At 39.7% G+C, this 24529-nt stretch overlaps 1 protein-coding gene across 1 annotated transcript in view; it reads left to right on the forward strand.

Annotated features, from left to right (window-relative positions):
- Positions 1-24529, forward strand: part of ntn1b (netrin 1b) — a 180248-nt gene that overhangs the window by 83384 nt on the left and 72335 nt on the right. The window contains exon 2 of the mRNA XM_061884269.1: positions 8452-8640. Coding sequence (XP_061740253.1) covers positions 8452-8640 — 189 coding nt within the window. The remainder of the gene's footprint in view (positions 1-8451; positions 8641-24529) is intronic.

Below are 24529 nucleotides of genomic sequence, written 5' to 3' on the forward strand. Positions count from 1 at the left end.
GGTATTTTTTTTTTAATTGTTGAAGATGAACACACAATTTTGAACAGGCTGAATATTTTGGAATTGGAACGGTTTTAATGGGATGATGTTAAAAGACTTGAATGTTCTGAACCAGAAATGTTGAAGTACTAAAATTTTTAATTGAGAAATGGTATTAAGGAATTGCTGGAATTTCGGGAAAACCGGGAATTTTTTAGTTAAAAAAACTGATTCAGAAGAATGTTTGAACGGTGGAACGGTTGAAGTTGGTTGAAAAATGTGGAAGGAGTAGTCACCACAAAAAAAGGTTAAAAGGGTCAAACAAAAAAGGTTGTAAATAAGGTTAGAAAAAAAATGGAATTCCTGGAAATTTGTTGAATGTGGAAAAATGATAGTCTGAATGTTGAAGGTGGAATAGTTGGAATCCGTTAAAAAATGTGGGGATTGTGGAAGTTTAGGAAATGGACAATTCATTTTGAATGGAGAAAATGTCCCTGAAAACGGGGAAATTTTGGAAATACTGGAATTTTTTTTAAATTGTTGGTGAGGACACAATTTTGAACAAGATGAATATTTTGGAATTGGAACGGTTTGAATGGGATGAAAAATGTGGGAATCTTGGAACTTTGAAAAATGTCCCATTCATTTCAATAGAAATTTGGGAATTTCAGGAAAAGCGCAAATTGTTTGGAAAATGTTGAACTACTTGGAGGTTGGTGTTGGAATTTTTCAAATTAGTCGAGAAATTTTTAACTGAAAAATGGTATGGAGGAATTACTGGAATTAGGGGGAAACTGGGAATTTTTCCAGTTCAAAAAAATTCCTGGAATTTTTTTTTTTTAAACTTGGAAAAAATATAGTTTGAATACCCAGGATGAGTGGAATGTGTTGAAGGTGGAATTCATTTTGAATGGGAAAAAATGTCTTACAATTCTGGAAAATCTGGGAATTTGACAGGGGAAAGCCTGCGATTCCCGAATAAGGGCTGAACAGTTTGAAGTTGGAACGGTTTGAATCGGGTGAAAAATGTGGAAGGTAGAGTGCACCAAAATCTGGAGAAAAAAAAAAAATGAATAGATGAAATTTGGTGTAGACAACACCATGTGTGAATGTTTTGGAGCATTCACACAATAATGATGTGTAATGTTTCTTTGCATTGGAACCAAGTGTGTGTTTATTGTGTCAGATTAAAATGAAAGTACCAGCATTTGTGTTGTTCAGCAGTGAGAAGTAAAAGACTTCCAATTGGTCTTCAAGTTGCCCTCACACTTCCCTTAAGTGGAGATAACATCTGGGATAAGAAGGCGGTAAAGAGGGAATTGTGTGTGTGTGTGTGTGTGTGTGTGTGTGTGTGTGTGTGTGTGAGAGTTCTGGCAATGCTGACTTAATGGGGACATGACTCTGTTTACACAGTCACCTTTAGGGGACCTCTGACGGTATGGGGACCAAAAAACAGGTCCCCTAAAGGGAAACCTTTTGAAATGATAGTCAGATCCATTCTGAAGATGCTTAAGTGATTTTCTGGTATTGGACCAGCCAAGAGTGACTGTTTAAAATGTTTGAGGGCCTAACCGGAAGCTCTCCAAAACCATGAATAGCAAGTATTGAAGTTTTATGTGTACAACCCATTTACGGCCTACAATTGGAGATTGCAGGTAAAATTGTAGATTAAGAGATAATGAGCAAGACTGGTTAAGTAGAACAGTTCTTTATGTTGTTCAAAACAAAAAGTTAAAAATGAAAGTTTAAATTAGTTTTTTTGAAAAGTGAAACGTGTTATCCTGGCATTAATAGCACTGTAATTATGTGTGGTATCCATCCTTAGTTAAAACTAATATATTTTTTCCCTTGTCTCCACAAGTGATGATCAAAAACTTAGTCTCCACTCCAAATGATAACCTGTGTGTGTGTGTGTTTTGGCAATGCTTACTTACAAAATGATTTCAATTTGGTCCCCATGAACCATATTAACTCTTTTTCCCCAGGGTCCCCAGTAAGTATGATCAGCACATTACTTCATCAATCTAGAGATTTAAAGACATGTATGAGCTAACTGGGCAGTGGACATTTTACCTTGTTTTTTTATGCCTTAACAACCTGTAGAAAGGGTGGTCTCCACAAGTCCTGATCAACAACTTGGTCCCCATTCCAAATGATAACCAGTTAGTGTGTGTGTGTGTGTGTAAGTTTTTCAAAATATTGTGTGTTCGATCAGTCCTGGGTAGGGGTGTAACGGTACACAAAAATTTCGGTTCGGTACGTACCTCGGTTTAGAGGTCACGGTTCGGTTCATTTTTGGTACAGTTAAGAAAACAACAAAATATACATTTTTTGGTTATTTATTTACCAAATTTGTAAACAATGGCTTTATTATTTTAACATTGGGTACATTATAATAATTCTGCCCATGTTAATCCACATTAAACAGCCTCAAGTTGTTGCTTTGATTAAATAAAATGACAAAACTTTTCTTCTACATATAAAAAGCGCAACATTAAACACTTCCAAGTCAACTCATCGTGCTTAATTTATTACAGCATTTGGGAAGCCTGTAGTTGACTTTTATTATGTAAGAGTTATATTTGTATCAACATGTGATAGCAGGGACCCTGCCATTCAAAACTAGGCTGCTAAATTACTAATGATTAATGTAACTATAGCTGAAAAAATAGTACAAAATCAATAGGAGAGACTATTCATCCCTGAAGACTATGGAGTTAAATGAAATAACAGACAGACAGGGCTTTGCTGCCCCTAACACACACGCATGCACACACACACACACACGCACGCACACACACACAGCAAAATGAGCTAACGTTATGCTAAAAGCTAATTAGCCTTCACCACAATCCAGAACTGCGAGCGAGCTGAGCTGCAGTTTAAGTTTCTAGAAAGTCAACGGGCTCATAGTGATGTTTAGAAAGTAGTTGACTTGGAAGTGTTTTTTATAATTTGTGGAGAGTACAATGTCCGCTGCTAAACACATATCTGCTCGACGCTAAAGCATTGACAAAGTGCGTTCTGAATACCCTCTGCTGATTGGCTGTTACATCGCTCTGAATACGCACTGCTGATTGGCTTTGTATGTAACCAATCAGATGGTTGTGTCGGCGGGACAATGCTGGGTGCTCACTGCTCAGACAGAGGCAGAAAGCAGAGCAGCTTGTGAAGACTTTCAAACCCCCGTACCGAAACGGTTCAATACAAATACACGTACCGTTACACCCCTAGTCCTGGGGAAAGAACCTGGAGAGATAAGCTTGTGACAGCTGCCAAACACCTCAGTGTGTGTGTTTGGAGTGTGTGTGAGTTTGTAATGTGTGTGTGTGTTTGTGTTTGTAATGGACCGCTCTGTGTATGCATGAATCCCTGCCACCTGCCGGCTCCAGCCCCTTCTGGCAGGTGTGCGTGATGCTGATCCCTGACGATTGTGCAGCATATGTGACATGTCTTATCAGCTGCCAGCATCTCCCCGCAATAACGTTAAGACATGAGGCGCACTGATGGAGAGATTACTGAACAGCCAGAATACAGGAGCTCTGCCCATATGAACACCTGATTCCACCAAGAATCGCCGTGGTTGCCATGGCGAAACAATACATACAAATATAAGCAGTGATTTTTCAATCATAGTGCCCTTAAAAGTTGTTGTAGCTATGGATCGTTATCTGAAGACACTAAAACTGACGGTAATCTACCATCAAGCTATTACCTGAATACAACTTTCAACCACTGGGTGGGAGTAATGTCAATAGAAATTGGTACAAGTCGTAACCAAACGGTAAAAAAAGCATAGACATCTTATAAGTAGATGCAGCATTGGCTGAATTTGGGCCGCCATCTTGAAGTGGTGTTGAGGAGCAGGCGAGCGGCCTAAATTGACAGTTGACAGGTAGAAAACAAAGATGGTGTTCAGCATTTTCTTGCTCAAATGAGCGGACTGTTGAAAATAGGAATCGGGATTACTTTTCACAAGTAAGATTTAACATTAATGTACTTTTGGTTGTATTTTGTGAAAAGAATATTACCACAGAGTTGGGGAAGGAGCAAATATCTTCAATAGTACTGAAATCGTAGCCACGAGAAAACAAGAGTATGACCATAATAGAATTGCTTGTCAATGAAATTAGTTACATTTAAAAATGTCATACTTGAATAACAAAAATTAGTTGTGACAACCACCTTAAGGGTTTGTAATCAATCAGAAATATCAAGCAGCTAAAGTCAATCAATCAATCAATGTTTACTTATATAGCCCTAAATCACTAGTGTCTCAAAGGGCTGCACAAACCACCACGACATCCTCGGTAGGAAAACTCACACCCAGTGGGACATTGGTGACAATAATGACCCAGTGGGACGTCGGTGACAATGATGACTATGAGAACCTTAGAGAGGAGGAAAGCAATGGATGTCGAGCGGGTCTAACATGATACTGTGAAAGTTCAATCCACAATGGATACAACACAGTCGCGAGAGTCCAGTCCAAAGAGGATCCAAGACACAGCAGCGAGAGTCCCGTTCACAGCGGAGCCAGCAGGAAACCATCCCAAGCGTAGGCGGACCAGCAGCGCAGAGATGTCCCCAGCCGATACACAGGCAAGCAGTACATGGCCACCGGATCGGACCGGACCCCCTCCACACGGGAGAGTGGGACATAGAAGAAAAAGAAAAGAAACGGCAGATCAACTGGTCTAAAAAGGGAGTCTATTTAAAGGCTAGAGTATACAAATGAGTTTTAAGGTGAGACTTAAATGCTTCTACTGAGGTGGCATCGCGAACTGTTACCGGGAGGGCATTCCAGAGTACTGGAGCCCGAACGGAAAATGCTCTATAGCCCGCAGACTTTTTTTGGGCTTTGGGAATCACTAATAAGCCGGAGTCCTTTGAACGCAGATTTCTTGCCGGGACATATGGTACAATACAATCGGCAAGATAAGATGGAGCTAGACCGTGTAGTATTTTATACGTAAGTAGTAAAACCTTAAAGTCACATCTTAAGTGCACAGGAAGCCAGTGCAGGTGAGCCAGTACAGGCGTAATGTGATCAAACTTTCTTGTTCTTGTCAAAAGTCTAGCAGCCGCATTTTGTACCAACTGTAATCTTTTAATGCTAGACATGGGGAGACCCGAAAATAATACGTTACAGTAGTCGAGGCGAGACGTAACAAACGCATGGATAATGATCTCAGCGTCTTTAGTGGACAGAATGGAGCGAATTTTAGCGATATTACGGAGATGAAAGAAGGCCGTTTTAGTAACGCTTTTAATGTGTGCCTCAAAGGAGAGAGTTGGGTCGAAGATAACACCCAGATTCTTTACCGTGTCGCCTTGTTTAATTGTTTGGTTGTCAAATGTTAGAGTTGTATTATTAAATAGAGTTCGGTGTCTAGCAGGACCGATAATCAGCATTTCCGTTTTTTTGGCGTTGAGTTGCAAAAAGTTAGCGGACATCCATTGTTTAATTTCATTAAGACACGCCTCCAGCTGACTACAATCCGGCGTGTCGGTCAGCTTTAGGGGCATGTAGAGTTGGGTGTCATCAGCATAACAGTGAAAGCTAATACCGTATTTGCGTATGATGTCACCTAGCGGCAGCATGTAGATGCTGAAGAGTGCAGGGCCAAGGACCGAACCCTGGGGAACTCCACACGTTACCTTAACGTAGTCCGAGGTCACATTGTTATGGGAGACACACTGCATCCTATCAGTAAGATAAGAGTTAAACCAAGACAGGGCTAAGTCTGACATACCAATTCGTGTTTTGATACGTTCTAATAAAATATTATGATCGACGGTATCGAAAGCAGCGCTAAGATCGAGGAGCAGCAACATAGATGACGCATCAGAATCCATCGTTAGCAATAGATCATTAGTCATTTTTGCGAGGGCTGTCTCCGTGGAGTGATTTGCCCTGAAACCGGATTGAAAGGTTTCACATAGATTGTTAGACGCTAAGTGTTCATTTAACTGCTCCGCAACAATTTTTTCAAGGATTTTTGAAATAAAGGGAAGGTGAGACACCGGTCGGTAGTTTACCATGAGGTCAGGATCGAGGTTAGGTCTTTTAAGAAGAGGATGAATAACCGCTTTTTTGAATGCTAGGGGAACAGTGCCCGAGGAGAGTGATAAGTTTATAATATTTAGCACTGATGGACCTAATAATACAAAGAGCTCCTTGATCAGTTTCCCAGGAAGAGGGTCAAGTAAACATGTTGTCTGTTTTATTCCATTTACACGTTGTAACAATTCCCTTAATGTTATTTCCTCAAAACGAGAGAAAGTATTTTGGAGGGCAGTATCCGCAGTATATACAATCGTGTCAGTGTTAATAGAACCCCGTTGTAGCTGGGACGCATTGTCTTTAATCTCCTTTCTAATGACTTCAATTTTCTTACTAAAGAATTGCATAAAGTCATCAGCTGAGTGGGTGGAGCTACTGGAAGGAGTCCCTTGTTGGGTTAGCGATGCTACCGTACTAAACAAAAATTTAGGATCGTTTTTATTACGGTGGATGAGATTTGAGTAATATTTAGCTTTAGCTAAGGTAAGCATGCGTTTATAAGTTATTAAACCATCACTCCATGCTTGATGGTGCACCTCAAGTTTAGTCGTGCGCCATTTGCGTTCCAGCTTTCTACATAATAATTTCTGAGCTCTAGTGTCTTCTGTAAACCACGGGGTGCGCTTTTTTGGAGCCTTTTTTAACTTTAGCGGTGCTATGTTATCAATGGTTTCGCGCAGGGCGTCGTTAAAGTTGTTAGTGAGGTTATCAATAGAGCCCACATACTTTGGGAATGGTGCCATTACCGAGGGCAGTAGGTCAGCAAGAGTTGTCGTTGTGGCTGTATTAATGTTGCGGCTGCTATAGCAGTTATTATTATTATTAGTTTGACGAACATGCGTCTGAACCTCGAATTTTATAAGGTAATGATCAGACAATACTTTAGTATACGGGAGTATCGTAACTTTGGAAACGTTGATGCCCCTGACAAGCACTAGGTCTATCGTATTACCGTTGCGATGCGTGGGTTCATTTATTATTTGTGTGAGACCACAGCTATCAATTACAGTCTGGAGCGCTACGCACGGTGGGTCCAATGGGGTATTCATATGGATATTAAAGTCCCCCATTATGATTATATTATCGGCGTGTGTCACTAGATCAGCAACGAACTCTGAGAATTCATTAATAAAGTCCGAATAGGGCCCTGGGGGGCGGTAGATAACAGCCAGGTGTAGAGGCAGCGGTGTGACAGACCTCATAGTAAGCACCTCAAACGATTTATATTTATTATTTATGTTAGGACTAAGGTTAAAGTTTTCGTTGTATATTAGTGCAACCCCCCCACCCCTTTTGAGCGGACGGGCAATATGCGCATGTGTAAAGTTAGGAGGACATGCCTCATTTAGCGCAAAAAAGTCGTTTGGTTTAAGCCAGGTTTCGCTGAGACCGATGACGTTAAGATTGTTGTCTCTGATAATATCATTAACTAACAACGTTTTAGGAGACAATGATCTTATGTTTAAAAAACCTATATTATAGGTAGTGGGCTGTTTTAGGGAGTTTTTGATCAAATTATCCGTAGTAGCAATATTAATAATGTTGTGTTTATTATGCCCAGTGCATTTAGTATAGTTACGACCATATCTAGGAATTGATACGACAGGAATTTTCCGATTGTTTGATTGTTGTTTTGATAAACTGCACGCATCATGGTTAGCCACCTCAGTAACGGGGATTTTCCGATTGTTTGTTTGTTGCTTTGATAAACTGCACGCATCATAGTTAGCCACCTCAGTAGAACACATGTCCAACTCTGAAACACTCAAAGCAGAAAAAACTTGTTCTAATTTAACTGACTCCTTACCCAGACCAGTAGTCTCGCATTTTCCATCTAAATCCGTCTTCGGGATGGAGGAAAGTGGTGTTCTGTGGGGATTAGCCTTCTGCTTTGTTTTTAGCCCCGCTCGGCATCCGCGTTTCCGATCATGTGCGGTACACATGGATAAATGTGTGAGATTTTGTATTTTTTTTAAATATTTTTTTTGCACCATGACTTGGGAAGGTTGTTTGCATTGGGTCGTACAAGTAAATGCTGAGCTTAACTTTATTCAAGCATAATTAAAGATCATTGATCTGAATTATTTGTATGGTCCACTTAAGTTGAATGCAATCTTCTTGCGGGCGAGCTTCCCTCTTACTAAAACCAGAGCAACATTTATGAAAAATTATACAAAAAGTGCTGAACAGTAATTTAGACACCTCTGTTTTGATATTTAAGGTTGAAATAATTTAAAATCATACTTTTAAAGATAAGATCTCTCCCAGTGAATATATTATTACAGTACATGCACTATATGTACGTGCAAGAATTTGAAACTAGACCGGCAAAAATGTCAACCTCTAAATTGTCAAGATAAAGCTTGCGTATTCATTGGTGCTCTTTCTGTCTGCTGCCCTACCAGCGTGCCACTGCAACCTTCACGCCCGCCGCTGCCGCTTCAACATGGAGCTGTACAAGTTGTCGGGCCGCAGGAGTGGAGGCGTGTGTCTGAACTGTCGCCACAACACGGCGGGCCGCCATTGCCACTACTGCAAGGAAGGATTCTACAGGGACATGACAAAGTCCATATCACACCGCAGAGCTTGCAAAGGTAAATTTGATATCTTTACACATGTATTATTTTGACCCGAGCAGCGGGGCAATCATCGCCGGGGCCCTATTGAAATAGTTTGATCTTCTGTACGTTTGGATGCCTTTTTGAGGCCATCAAACATGAAAAGTCCCCATAAATTTGTCATGTATGGCGAAAAATGTAATATTTCGGGGGTCCTGAAAATTACATTTCAAAATTAGCTCATTAGCGGCACCTATAAAATTAGAAAATAAATCAACCCTACTACCAGTTACACGTATCAGCACAAAAATCGCAGGACACGTCTATCGTTACAGGACGCACATAAAGGGCTCAGTAACCCATATCCGAAAAAGATCAGGCAGTTGGCCATCTTGGTTTCACCTTCCATTTTTTGGGCGAAAAGGGGTCGTACTTTAACGAACTCCTCTTCGGGACTTTGACCAAATGAGACGTGGTTAAAATGACAGAGGCTACACATATAGACAATGATAAATTGCGAACACATTTTTCCTGCGCCATAACGTATGGCACCAATCTTTGCCCAACTGTTTTGGGCCATTTTTTGGTGAAAAAAATGGGTCTTTCTTTAACAAACTCCTTCTAGGGACTATAAGATGAAGTTAAAATGACAGATGTGGGCGTGGCCAAACGTTGATCTGATGGTTTGCCACAAAACATGAAACGTTTATATTTCAGTTTCACACGTTCAGATCTTGATTCGAATTGTCTGAAGTATCTTTGTTTCATTTTTTTAGATTTAATTTAATACATTTTTTTTATCTATTTTAATTTTTTTATTTTGACCCTAGCAGCGGAGCAAGCAAGGATCTATTGAAATTGTTGTGTTTTCTTCTGTACGTTTAGACACGTTTTTGAGGCCCTTAACATGCATGAAAAGTCCCTATATTTTGTCACGTGTAGCGAAAAATGTTATATTTCGGAAGTCCAGAAAATGAAATTTAAAAATTAGCTCACTAGTGCCACCTTTAAAATTAGAAAAAAAAATCGTTCCCTCCTACCAGTTTCACGTATCAGCACGAAAATTGCAGGACACGTCTATCATTACAGGACGCACATAAAAGTCTCAGTAACCCATACCCGAAAACGATCAGGCAGTCGGCCATCTTGGTTTTGCCCTTTATTTTTCCGCGAAAAAATGGGTCGTACTTTAACGAACTCCTCCTAGGGACTTTGACCAAATGAGACGCGGTTAAAATGACAGAGGCTACACATATCGACAATGATAAATTGCGAACCCATTGTTCCTGCGCCATAACGTATGGCACCAATCTTTGCCCGACTGTTTTGGGCCATTTTTTGGTGAAAAAAATGGGTCTTTCTTTAATAAACTCCTTCTAGGGACTATAAGATGAAGTTAAAATGACAGATGTGGGCGTGGCCAAACTTTGATCTGATGGTTCACCACAAAACATGAAACGTTTATATTTCAGTTTCACACGTTCAGATCTTGATTCGAATTGTCTGAAGTATCTTTGTTTAATTTTTTAAATTTAATTTAATTAAGTTTTTTATCTATTTTAATTTTTTTATTTTGACCCTAGCAGCGGAGCAAGCAAGGATCTATTGAAATTGTTGTGTTTTGTTCTGTACGTTTAGACACCTTTTTGAGGCCCTTAACATGCATGAAAAGTCACTATATTTTGTCATGTGTAGCGAAAAATTTTATATTTCGGAAGTCCAGAAAATGACATTTAAAAATTAGCTCACTAGTGCCACCTTTAAAATTAGAAAAAAAAATTGTTCCCTCCTACCAGTTTCACGTATCAGCACGAAAATTGCAGGACACGTCTATCATTACAGGACGCACATAAAAGTCTCAGTAACCCATACCCGAAAACGATCAGGCAGTCGGCCATCTTGGTTTTGCCCTTTATTTTTCCGCGAAAAAATGGGTCGTACTTTAACGAACTCCTCCTAGGGACTTTGACCAAATGAGACGTGGTTAAAATGACAGAGGCTACACATATCGACAATGATAAGTTGCGAACACATTTTTCCTGCGCCACAACGTATGGCACCAATCTTTGCTCGACTGTTTTGGGCCATTTTTTGGTGAAAAATGACAGATGTGGGCGTGGCCAAACTTTGATCTGATGGTTCGCCACAAAACATGAAACGTTTATATTTCAGTTTCACAAGTTCAGATCTTGATCCGAATTGTCTGAAGTAGCTTTGTTAAATTTTTTTAATTATTTATTTTAATTTATTATTTTATTTAATAACATTTTTAAATTTTGACCCGGACAGCAGAGCTAGCAAGGGCTGTATTGAAATTGCTGTGTTTTCTTGTGTACGTTTGGACACCTTTTTTTGAGGCCCTTAAGTTGCATGAAAAGTCCCTATATTTTGTCATGTGTAGCGAAAAATTTTATTTTTCGGAAGTCCAGAAAATGAAATTTTAAAATTAGCTCACTAGCGCCACCTTTTAAAATTAGAAAAAAAAATCGTTCCCTCCCACCATTTTCACGTATCAGCACGAAAATTGCAGGACACGTCTATCATTACAGGACGCACATAAAAGTCTCAGTAACCCATACCCGAAAACGATCAGGCAGTCGGTCATCTTGGTTTTGCCCTCCATTTTTCAGCGAAAAAATGGGTCGTATTTTAACAAACTCCTCCTCGAGACTTTGACCGAATGAGACGTGGTTAAAATGACAGATACTACACATATATACAATGATAAATTGCGAACACATTTTTCCTACGCCATAACCTATGGCTGTGGTATGGCACCAATCTTTGCTCCAATTGTTTTGGGCCATTTTTTGGTGAAAAATTTGTATTTCTTTAACAAACTCCTTCTAGGGACTTTGACCAAATGAGATGCGGTTAAAATGACAGATTCTGGGAACGGCGTGGCGCAGTGGGATAGTGGCCGTGCGCAACCCGAGGGTCCCTTGTTCAAATCCCACCTAGTACCAACCTCGTCACGTCCGTTGTGTCCTGAGCAAGACACTTCACTCTTGCTCCTGATGGGTGCTGGTTGGCGCCTTGCATGGCAGCTCCCTCCATCAGTGTGTGAATGTGTGTGTGAATGGGTAAATGTGGAAGTAGTGTCAAAGCGCTTTGAGTACCTTGAAGGTAGAAAAGCGCTATACAAATACAACCCATTTATCATTTATTTACACACATAGACAATGATAACTTGCGGAAAAAAAATTCCTACGCCATAACGTATGTCGGTGTTATGGCACCAATCTTTGCTCCAATTGTTTTCTAGTATTTTGTATTTTGTACTTCTATAGTGTTTTGTATATTGTACAGGATTGCTTATTATTTTTATTGGATAGTAGTCTGTTTATTTCAATTGTTAGTTTTTCCTGTTTACCTCATGTCATTTATTTCACCCCATATTTGTTCCCACTACCGCACCTTAAGTTGGAGTCTTAAATCTCGTTATATGCAAATATAATGACAATAAAGGTCATTCTATTCTATTGTTTTCTATTTTGGCCATTTTTTGGTGAAAAAAATTGATCTTTCTTTAGCAAACTCCTTCTAGGGACGTTTTGGCCAAATGCGATGCAGTTAAAATGACAGATGTGGGCGTGGCATGGCGCCAAACTATGATCTGATGGTTCGCCACAAAACATGAAACGTTTATATTTCAGTTTCACAAGTTCAGATCTTGATCGGAATTGCTACACATGATAACACTTTGAAATAGCTTTGTTTAATTTTTATTTTTTTTTATTTAAAATCTTTTTTAATTTAATTACATTTTTTAATTTTGACCCGAGCAGCGGAGCTAGCAAGGTCTCTATTGAAATTGCTGTGTTTTCTTCTGTATGTTTGGATACCTTTTTGAGGCCCTTAACATGCATGAAAAATCTGCATATTTTGTCATTCATCCATCCATCAATCTTCTTCCGCTTATCCGAGGTTGGGTCACGGGGGAAGTATTCCCAACGTGTCCTGGGTCTTCCCCGTGGCCTCCTACCGGTCGGACGTGCCCTAAACACGTCCCTAGGGAGGCGTTCGGGTGACATCCTGACCAGATACCCGCACCACCTCATCTGGCTCCTCTCCATGTGGAGGAGCAGCGGCTTTACTTTGAGTTCTTCCCGGATGACAGAGCTTCTCACCCTATCTCTAAGGTTGAGCCCCTCCACCCGGCGGAGGAAACTCATTAGGGCTGCTTGTACCCGTGATCTTGTCCTTTCGGTCATGACCCAAAGCTCATGGCCAAAGGTTGGGATGGGAACATAAATCGATCGGTAAATTGAGACCTTTGCCTTCTAGCTCAGCTCCTTCTTCACCACAACAGATCAATACAGCCTCCGCATTACTGAAGACGCCGCACCGATCCGCCTGTTGATATCAGGATCCACTCTTCCCTCACTCGTGAACAAAACTCCAAGGTACTTAAACTCCTCCACTTGGGAAGGGGTCTCCTCCCCAACCTGGAGATGGCACTCCACCCTTTTATGGGCAAGAACCATGGACTCAGACTTTGAGGTGCTGATTCTCATCCCGGTCGCTTCACACTCTGCTGCGAACCGATCCAGTGAGAGCTGAAGATCCTGGCCAGATGAAGCCATCAGGACCAGATCATCTGCAAAAAGCTGAGACCTAATCCTGCAGCCACCAAACCGGATCCACTCAACGCCTTGACTGTGCCTAGAAATTCTGTCCATAAAAGTTATGAACAGAATAGGTGACAAAGGGCAGCCTTGGCGGAGTCCAACCCTCATTGGAAACGTGTCCGACTTACTGCCGGCAATGCGGACCAAGCTCTGTCACTGATCATACAGGGAGCGGACCGCCACCATCAGACAGTCCGATACCCCATACTCTCTGAGCACTCCCCACAGGACTTCCCAAGGGACACGGTGGAATGCCTTTTCCAAGTCCACAAAGCACATGTAGACTGGTTGGGTAAACTCCCATGCACCCTCAAGGACCCTGCCGAGAGTATAGAGCTGGTCCACAGTTCCACGACCAGGAGGAAAACCACACTACTCCTCCTGAATCCGAGGTTTGATTATCCGGCGTAGCCTCCTCCTCAGTCCACCTAAATAGACCTTAACGAGAACGCTGAGGAGGCACCATACTTGACATATTTTGTCATGTATAGCGAAAAATGTTATATTTTGAAGGTCCAGAAAATGAAATTTCAAAATTAGCTCACTAGCGCCACCTTTTTAAAATTAGAAAAAAAATAAGCCCCTCTTACCAGTTTCCCTTATCAGCACCAAATTCGCAGGACACATCTATCACTACAGGACGCATATAAAAGTCTCAGGAACCCATACCCGAAAGCCAACAGGGAGTTGACCATCTTGGTTTTTGCCTTCCGTTTTTCGAAGAAAAAAGGGGTTGTAATTTAACACACTCCTCCCAGGGACTTTGACCAAATGAGACGCGGTTAACATGACAGATACTTGACATATATACAATGATAAATTGCATACTACGCCACAACAAATGGCCGTGGTATGCTGCCAAACTTTGTCATTTTTCTGTGTAAAAATGGGTCGTTCTTTAACAAACTCACTCTAGGGACTTTGACCAAATGGTGTTCCCTCACCATTTTGCAGATGTTCAAGTATCGCTGAGTACTATTGTTTTCATATAGAAGGAATTGCGTTTGAATGCTCCAATGCTGAAGTTGAAGTGAAATGCTGACAGAATGTAGTATGAATGTAAGAATACTTTGAATGTTGGAATGGTTTAAATGTTGAAGGATTTGAATTTCCAGGAGAAACAGAATTTGGTTTGGAACTTGTGAAAGTGTTAGTTGGATGAGTGGAATGTGTAGATGTTGGAATGGTTTTGAATTGGTTGAAAAATGTGTGAATTGTGGAAGTTTAAAAAATGTACAATTCATTTTTAATGGGGAAAATGTACCTGAAAACTGGGAATTTTTAGAAATCCGGGAATTTTTAAAAATTGTTGAAATAGAGCACACAATTTTGAACAGGCGGAATATTTTGGAGTTGGAACGGTTTTTATAGGATGAAAAATGTGGGAAGTGTGGAACTTGTCCCATTGGTTTAAATAGGAATTTTCCAAAAATGTGTTAATTTCCGTAAAAGCGGGAATTTTTTTGAAAATGGAAAAAAAAACTTTGGAAAACTAGGAATTCTGGAAAATCCTGGAAATGTTTTGAACTTGGAAAAAGAGTAGTTTGAATTTCCAGGATGACTGGAATATATTAAAGGTGGAATGGTATGAATCGATTGAAACGTGGAAATGGTTGAAGATTGAAAAATGGCTAATTCATTTTGAATGGAAAAAATGTCCTTGAATTCTGGGTAATCTGGGAATTTTTGGAATTTGTCAAGAGAAAGCCCGCGATTCCCGGATAGGCTGAACAGTTTGGAGTTGGAACGCTTTTTATAGGATGAAACATGTGGGAATTGTGGAACTTGTCCCATTGGTTTAAATGGGAATTTTCCAAAAATGTGATAATTTCCTTAAGAGTGGGACATTTTTTGAAAATGGTAAAAAAAACTTGAAGAGTCTGAATGAGTTGAAATGGTTGGTGTTTCAAATCGGTCGAGAAATGTTGAAGTCGTATCATGTTGAATTGAGAAATGGTATTGCGGAATTCCTGGAATTTGGGGAAAACTGTCAATATTTCCAATTAAAAAAAAAAAACCTCTTTTTTTTTTTTCCTAATTAAGAGGAATGTTTTGTTGGTGGAATGGTTGAAGTGGGTTGAAAAATGTGGGAGGAATAATCGCCAGAAAAAAGGGTGGGAATAGGGCTATGGAAAACTAGGAATTCTGAAAAATCCTGGAATTTATTTTAACTTGGAAAAATAGTAGTTAGAATTTCCGGTATGAGTGGGTTATGTTGAAGGCGGAATGGTTTGTATCGGTTGAAACTTGTGGAAATGGTGGAACGGTTTGAATTGAATGAAAAATCTGTAAGGTGGAGCTCGCCAAAATTTGGAGAAGAACTAGAAAAAGTTGAATTTTGGTGTAGAAATCAATGTGTGAATGTTTTGGAGCATTCACACAATTATCTACGTTTTACAGTGAATTAAGTGTTTTAAGAGTTGAGAAGCAATTTTATTTAATTCTCATATGACAGTGATATTGGAGCTTTGTGTACTGGCCAATACCGATAAGCACGAATCATGGTGCGTCAAATCATTTAAAAAGGCTTGATGAAGTTAAATATTTAGAAAATGAGGGTAGGTGTGAAAACCTCTTTGGCTGTCAGTCCACTGCGCCACACATGATGTTCATTTCCCACGCTACGTGCCGGAGTCTTAAGAAAATGGAGTAAAAGAAGACCTCGATATCGGAAGGTGTGACCTGTCACGACTCATGTCATGGTTCAGCTGTGAAAGGAATTCTTTGGAAAGTCGGGAGAAAAGGAGCCACCTGTCTTCGGCAGCGCTGACGTGACCCGTGTAGCCGCCGAGCGTTTTGGGTGAACGCCCGCCGAGGCAAACATAACAAAATGCAGCAGAGGTGTGAGCTGATCCACAAAACAAGGCCGGATAATCCACTAGAGACACACCGCATTGACACAGGTGGGGGACATACCTTTGGTCAGGAGATTACTGGCAAGGAGGACACGCCACCCAGCCTGGAACACAGAGATGAACGCTCATACTCGAAAGGTTCCTGACGTGTTCTCCTATCAAATATTTGCTAACGCTTATGATTGAGCTGTTTTGGACATATAACCAAGCCACGTTCAAAAAAAAATTGTGACTAAATTTGAACAAGATATATTTTTTGAACCAAATATACTTTCCATCTGCACAATATAAATAAATACAAATATTTTGTACGATATTTTCATCAGCAAGAAAACAATAGTCATATTAAAAATATATATATTGTAATTTGTATCTTTTTATTTTATTAAATATATTTTTAATATTATATTGCAATATTTTATGCATACATTGGAGTTTTTTTGATTGTGATTACTTAAAAATATATAAACACCATTTTATCTCGAACACAAAACAAAACAAATACTATTCATGTACAAAATTCAAATAAAAAAATCAACAAGCAATAGTAATATCAAAGATATATTTTATAATTTTAATAAATGTGTTATTTTTTATTTGTATTGTGTTTGTTGTATAATTCTGTAACATAATTCAAATTCATATTTTTCATTTACACATTTTATTGATGCCACTTTTAATTATTTAATAGAAATACATTCCACCTGTCATGATCCGTGGTCTGGATTATGTTATTATCAATCTCGTTGTACTTGTGCAATGATAGTAAAGATCTATTCAATTTTATTCTAATCTATTCTATTCTATGTTGTTGTTATTTTTTGTTAGTTTTGGACTCTTTTAGTTCCTGTTTGCGCTCCCTTGTTTGTTTAGTTACCATGGCGACTCATTAGTTTCACCTGCCGCCGGTGTTTAGACATGCACCTGCTCTAATTAAGACACGAATATTTAAGCCTGTCTTTGCCAGTTAGTCGTCCTGGCGTCATTGCTCATTTCTTGGTGGGCATCGTGGTGTGGATTGCGTTCTCTCAAAGGTGCAGTCGGAATGGAACACAGCGTGAAGGTAGGAGTGATGATTTATTATATACTAAAGAATAACCTAAGACCAAAAAGACGTGCACAATGGCACTATAAACAAACCAACAGAACTAGCATGTGAGCTAGGAGGAACCAAAGACGCTAGCATGTGAGCTAGGGAAACAAACAAATAGCATGGAAGGTAATCGAGTACAAAAATGTCTTTACCACAATGCGGGATAGCAACGTCACCTGTTGCATGAAAAGTAATTTAAACTGCGAGGACGAAGGAACAAAAAGGGCAGGCTTAAGTAGAGACCAAAAATTAGGAGGCAGGTGCGCGACGACAAACAAGTGACAGGTGATACTAAATGCGTAACTAGGTTACAGAAACAAAATAGGAAGTGCCACCAGGAACTAAGGATGTCAAATACTAAACAGGGTGATAACCCAACAGAACAAAACCAGAACATGCCATGATCCAAGTAGTGGATCATGACATAAGCCCCCCCCCTCAAGGGACAGATCCCAGATGTCCCAAAAATTACACAGAAACCCCCCCACAACAAGAAAGTCCAAAAGTAAAGGGAGGGCGGAGGGGGGACATGGTGGAAGGTCGCATGGTCCTGTGTCCCCAAATCCACCGGGGACACGTCAGGCGGCGGATGGAACGCCGCTGCCGCAAAGGTCTTGGCGGGCGACCTCGTAGAGGCCACGTCCGTGGCCGACGTGAAGGTGGATGCGCCCGGCGAAGAGGACGGCCAGGGCAAGGCCACATCCATGGCCGACGTGAAGGTGGTTGCGCCCGGCGAAGAGGACGGCCAGGGCAAGGCCACATCCGTGGCCGACGTGAAATTTGGCGCTTCGGCGCAGTCGTCATGGCAGGCTTGGAAGCTGCAGACAAAGAACCTGGTGCTGGAGCTGGAGATGAAGCTGGCACTGGAGCAGCAGACGAAGCCGGTGCAGGTGCTGAAGCCGAAACATGCCCGAGTGCAGCAGACGAAGCCAGCGCTGACGCGGGAGATGAAGCTGGAGCTTGGAGCCTCAGCCGAGGAGTAGGAATTGGTGCCAGCCGGGGTGCAGGCACTGGTCCCAGCCGAGGAGCAGGCACCGGTATCACCCGAGGAGCAGGCACTGGTACCAGCCGAGGAGCAGGCACTGGTACCAGCCGAGGAGCAGGCACCGGTACCAGCCGAGGAGCAGGCACCGGTACCAGCCGAGGAGCAGGCACCGGTATCACCCGAGGAGCAGGCACCGGTACCAGCCGAGGAGCAGGCACCGGTATCACCCGAGGAGCAGGCACCGGTATCACTCGAGGATCAGGCACTGGTGCTGACGCCAGCCGAGGATCAGGCACTGGTGCTGACACAAAAATAGAGTAAACAATAATTTTTGATTGCATTCACACGGATGGTTTTCTCCACCAATATTCATCTTTTTCTATTCCTTCTTCTTCTTCTTCTTCTTCTTCTTCTTCTTCTCTTTTTCCAGGCTTAGTGCGCTCTACCGTCCACATTTTTCAAACCGTTCCAACTTCAAACTGTTCAGCCTATCCGGCAATCGCAGGCTTTCCCTTGACAAAGTCCAAAAATTCCCAGATTTTACAGATTTCCAGGACATTTTTCCCATTCAAAATGAATTGGCCATTTTTCAATCTGCCACCATTTCAACATGTTTCAAACCATTCCACCTTCAACCTCTTCCACTCATCCTGGAAATTCAAACTACTCTTTTTCCAAGTTCAAAACATTTCCAGGATTTTCCAGAATTCCTAGTTTTCCAATGGCCTATTTCCACCCTTTTTTCTGGTGACTACTCCTCCCACATTTTCAACCCACTTCAACAATTCCACCATCAAAATATTCCTCTTAATTAGGACAAAAAAGGAAGTTGTTTTTTTAAACTGGAAAATTTATGGTTTTCCCAAAATTCCAGGAATTCCGTTATACCATTCCTCAATTCAACATATTACGACTTCAACATTCCTCGACCAATTTGAAACATGTCAACACCAACCATTTCAACTCAACATTTCTCGACCAATTTGAAACATGTCAACACCAACCATTTCAACTCAATCACTCTTCAAGTTTTTTTTTTTACCATTTTCCCAAAAATTCCTTCTTTTACCGAAATCCCCAAATTTTGGGAAAATTCCCATTTAAACCAATGGGACAAGTTTCGCAATTCCCACATTTTTCATCCTATTAAAACCATTCCAACTTCAAACTGTTCAGCCTATCTGGAAATCACGGGCTTTCCGTTGACAAATTCCTAAAAATCCCAGATTTCCAAAAATTCCAGGAATTTTTTCCCATTCAAAATTAATTAGCGATTTTTCAATATTCCACCATTTCCACATTTTTCAGCCGATTCAAACCATTCCACCTTCAACACACCCCACTCATATATAATGCTAATAATGCATATGTTCCTATAATAGATTGTATTTATATTATTCACATGTAAAAAATACCTACCTAAGTGTTTATTTTTTTATTTTTATTGTGAGCAAACTGTGGTGCGGAATTTTCCCCTGGGATCAATAAAGTACTTTCTATTCTATTCTATTCTATCCTGGACATTGAAACTATAATTTTTCCCAGTTCATAAACATTCCAGGCATTTCCAGAAATCCAGTTTTTTATAAACCTTTTTTTCTGTCGACTACTCCTTCCACATTTTTCAACCAACTTCAACCGTTCCACTGTCAACATATTTCTCTTAATCTGGAAAAAAAATGTAAGTTGTTTTTCTTTAACTGGAAAAATTCTCAGTTTTACCGAAATTCCAAGAATTCCATAACACCATATCTCATTTAAAAATGTTAGTACTTTAACATTTCTCAACCAATTTGAAAAATTCCAACACCAACCATTTTAACTGATTCAGAAAATTAAATTTTTCTTTTTTAGCATTTTCTAAAAAAAATCCTGCTTTTTTTCTCAAAATTTCCAGGAAGTTCCCATTGAAATGAATAAACATTTTTCCAAGTTGCACAATTCTCACATTTTGCAACCTATTCAAACCATTCCAACATCAACACATTCCACCGAACCTGAACATTTAAACTATTATTTTTCCAAGTTAAATTTTTTTTCCCAGAAATTCCATTTTTTTCAAGCCTTTGTGTCACCCTTTTTTCTGTTGACTACTCATTCCACCTTTTTCAACCCATCTCAACCGTTCCACTGTCAAAACATTCCTTTTACTCTGGACAGATATCTAAGTTGTTGTTTTTTTAACCGGAAAAATTCCCGGTTTTACTGAAATTCTAAGAATTCCATAACACCATTTCTCAATTAAAAATGTTAGTACCTCAACATTTCTCGACCGATTTGAAAAATTCCAACACCAACCATTTCAACTCATTCAGAACATTCACTTTCTTCATTTTTTTTTTAGCATTTTCAGAAAAATCCCGCTTTTCTCAAAATTTCCAGGAAGTTCCCATTGAAATGAATTGACATGTTTCCATGTTTCACAATTCTCACATTTTATAACATATTCAAACCATTCCAACATCAACACAGTCCACTCATCCTGGACATTCAAACTATTATTTTTCCAAGTTAAAAAAATTCCAGGAATTCCCATAAATCCAGTTTTTTCAAACCAATTCGTCACCTTTTTTTTCTGTCGACTACTCCTTCAACATTTTTCAACTCACTTCAACCGTTCCACTGTCAAAACATTCCTTTTAATCTGGAAAAAAAAATCTAAGTTTTTTTGTTTTTTTTACCTGGAAAATTTCCTGGTTTTCCCAAATTTCCAAGAATTTCATAACACCACATCTCAATTAAAAATGTTACTACCTCAACATTTGTCGACCGATTTGAAAAATTCCAACACCAACCATTTCAACTCATTCAGAACATTCACTTTCTTCATTTTTTTTTAGCATTTTCAGAAAAATCCCGCTTTTCTCATAATTTCCAGGAAGTTCCCATTGAAATGAATTGACATGTTTCCATGTTTCACAATTCTCACAATTTATAACATATGCAAACCCTTCCAACATCAACACATTCCACTCATCCTGGACATTCAAACTATCATTTTTCCAAGTTAAAAAAAAATCCAGGAATTCCCAGAAATCCCGTTTTTTCAAACCTTTTTGTCATCCTTTTTTCTGTCGACTACTCCTTTCACATTTTTCCACCCACTTTAACCGTTCCACTGTCAAAACATTCTTCTTAATCTGAACAAAAATTTTAAATTATTTTTTTTTAACTGGAAAAATTCCGGGTTTTTACGAAATTCCAAGAATTCCATAACTCTATTTCTCAATTAAAAATACTTCAACATTTCCAAGCCGATTTGAAAAATGCCAATACCAAACATTTCAACTCATTCAGGACATTTAAAAAAAATTTTTTTTTTTAGCATTTTCAAAAAAATTCCGCTTTTCTCAAAATTTCCAGAAAATTCCCATTGAAATGAATGAGACATTTTTCCAAGAACCACAACTCCTACATTTTTCGACCTATTCAAACCATTCAACCTTGAACACATTCCACTTGTCCTGGACATTCAAACTATTATTTTTCAAAGTTCAAAAAAATTCCAGGAATTCCCAGAAATCCCGTTTTTTTTCAAACTTTTTGTCACTTTTTTTCTGTTGACTACTCCTTCCACATTTTTCAACCCACTTCAACCGTTCCAATGTCAAAACATTCCTCTTAATCTGGACAGAAATCTAACTTGTTTGTTTTAACTGGAAAAATTCTCAGTTTTCCTGAAATTCCAAGAATTCCAAAACACCATTTCTCAATTAAAAATGTTGCTGTGACGTCTCGGTGGCATTGTGGTGACGAGTTGTTCTCTCGTGGGTGCAGCGGAAGATGAAACACAGCGTGAGGGAAGGGATAAGAATTTATTTATATAATAAAACAAACTAAGAACAAAAACACTTGCACAAAGGCACTAACCAAAAACCAACAGAACTAGCTTGGGAGCTAGAAAGAACAAAGGGCGCTAGCGTGGAAGCTAGGGATATAAACAAACAAAATAGCATATAAGCTAACAAGTATACAAAAATAGATTTACCACAATGTTGGAAGAGCGGCGTCAGCTGTTGCGTGTAGCAAGCAAGAGTCCAAGACTGAATGTCAAACAGAGACGGGCATATATAGGGAGATAAATAATCAAGGGCAGGTGCGCGTGATCAAAGCAGAGACAGGTGACACTAAATAGGTAACTATGACAACGGAAACAAAACCAGGAAGTGCCACAAAGAACTGAGGAAGACAAATACTGGACAGAATATGATAAACAGAACCAAAACCAGAATATGCCATGATCCAAGACGTGGATCATGACAGTTACTACCTCATATTTTTTCGCTTATTTGAAAAATTCCAACACCAACCATTTCAAGTCATTCAGAACATTCACTTTTTTTTTTAGCAATTTAAAAAAAATCCTGCTTTTCTCAAAATTTCCAGGAAGTTCCCGTTGGTATAGCTCGGTTGGTAGAGCGGCCGTGCCAGCAACTTGAGGGTTGCAGGTTCGATCCCCGCTTCCGCCATCCTAGTCACTGCCGTTGTGTCCTTGGGCAAGACACTTTACCCACCTGCTCCCAGTGCCACCCACACTGGTTTAAATGTAACTTGGATATTGGGTTTCACTATGTAAAGCGCTTTGAGTCAGTAGAGAAAAAGCGCTACATAAATATAGTTCACTTCAAAATGAATGGACATTTTTCCATGTTCCACAATTCTCACATTCTCCAACATATTCGAAACATTCCAACATCAACACATTCCACTCATCCTATACATTCAATCTAACACTTTCCCAAGTTCCAAACCAAATTCCGTTTTTCCTGGAAATTCAAACTTTAGCCTAGGGTTTGTTCATGAGTTAGAAAAGCATACAAAAAAAGAAAAACCTGTGCTGTTGTCTTACATGGTGATTGTGAATGATTCCCAAAAAGCGCAGTTCCCCTTCAAAGCTTGGTAACACAAACAGATCAGTTTGCCGCGTGCTGTGTTGAACAAAAGCTTGATGGATCACCCGCACTTCCAAACGCTCCTTTTCCAGCGTTGTTTCACTCGGCCAGTCTAAACATTTTCGCACATTTGGAAGGGAGTTAGGTTCTGAGTGGCAGGTTAATGCAAGAGAGGTTCTCTCGGTGATGTAGCGACAGCTGTTGATCTCTGCCAAGCTTTTCTAAACAGCCGGATCAGCAACGGCACCATGGCTCCAGAACACGTACACCTTTCCTGGTTTTGGGGTGTCCAAACTACGGCCCTTCAATCTGGCCTGTGAGATGGCAGCAAACTAAACTGGTCGCATATCACATTCAAATAGCTAACAGTCTTATTGCTGCAAGTTTGTCGCCATCTAGTGACTAAACAATTAATTGTATTTTTATTAATTGTACTTGCAAGGAGTCACGCGGGTACTAATATAGTATCGCGGTGTTAAAGGGGAACATTATCACAATTTCAAAAGGGTTAAAAACAATAAAAATCAGTTCCCAGTGGCTTGTTGTATTTTTTGAAGTTTTTAAAAAATGTTTACCGGTCCCGGAATATCCCTAAATTCAAGTTTATTGTTCTTCGGTCAATAGTCAACAAAGCAAAAAAAAAACAGTTGTACATTCATAGATTGAAAATAAAAAGTTGTACATTCATAGATTGAAAATGAAAAATGTTACAGACCGAAATGGTTTAGGCTGAAGTTAAACACTTATTGCGCCTAACCCTATAAACAAATTCAAGTACAAAATAAACTTCCGAAAGTTATAAAAAGTCCTTTGCACAACATATTATAAATACACATTTTAAACAACATTATAAACAACATCATAAACAACATGAACGTAGTTCAATTTTACACAGTACAGGCATGTGAAATATCCCTGTGTACATATAGACCTTTGCACTAATTATATATACAATATATACAAACAATTGTACTTAAATAAAGCTTTAAAGTGCCTTATTTTCGCTATCTTCGAAACCACTATCCATTTCCCTGTGACGTCATACAGTGCTGCCAATACAAACAACATGGCGGTTACCACAGCAAGATATAGCGACATTAGCTCGGATTCAGACTCGGATTTCAGCGACTTAAGCGATTCAACAGATTTTGCATGTATTGAAACAGATGGTCGGAATATGGAGGCAGATAGCGAAAACGAAATTGAAGAAGAATTTGAAGCTATTGAGCGAATGGCTATTGACGCTATTCGGCCATAGCATGGGTGTACCTAATGAAGTGGCCCATAGCATGGCTGCCTTATTAGCATCGCCGGTAAAATGTGCGGACCAAACGATCAGGACTTTCGCATCTTGTGACACTGGACCAACTTAAATCCGTCGATTGGTAAGTGTTTGATTCACATTAAATGTGGGTATCTAGTTTCAAATGTACATACAGCTAGCGTAAATAGCATGTTAGCATCGATTA

Source organism: Nerophis ophidion, linkage group LG23 (genome assembly GCF_033978795.1).
Source record: "Nerophis ophidion isolate RoL-2023_Sa linkage group LG23, RoL_Noph_v1.0, whole genome shotgun sequence".
In the NCBI taxonomy this organism is placed as follows: Eukaryota; Metazoa; Chordata; class Actinopteri; order Syngnathiformes; family Syngnathidae; genus Nerophis; species Nerophis ophidion.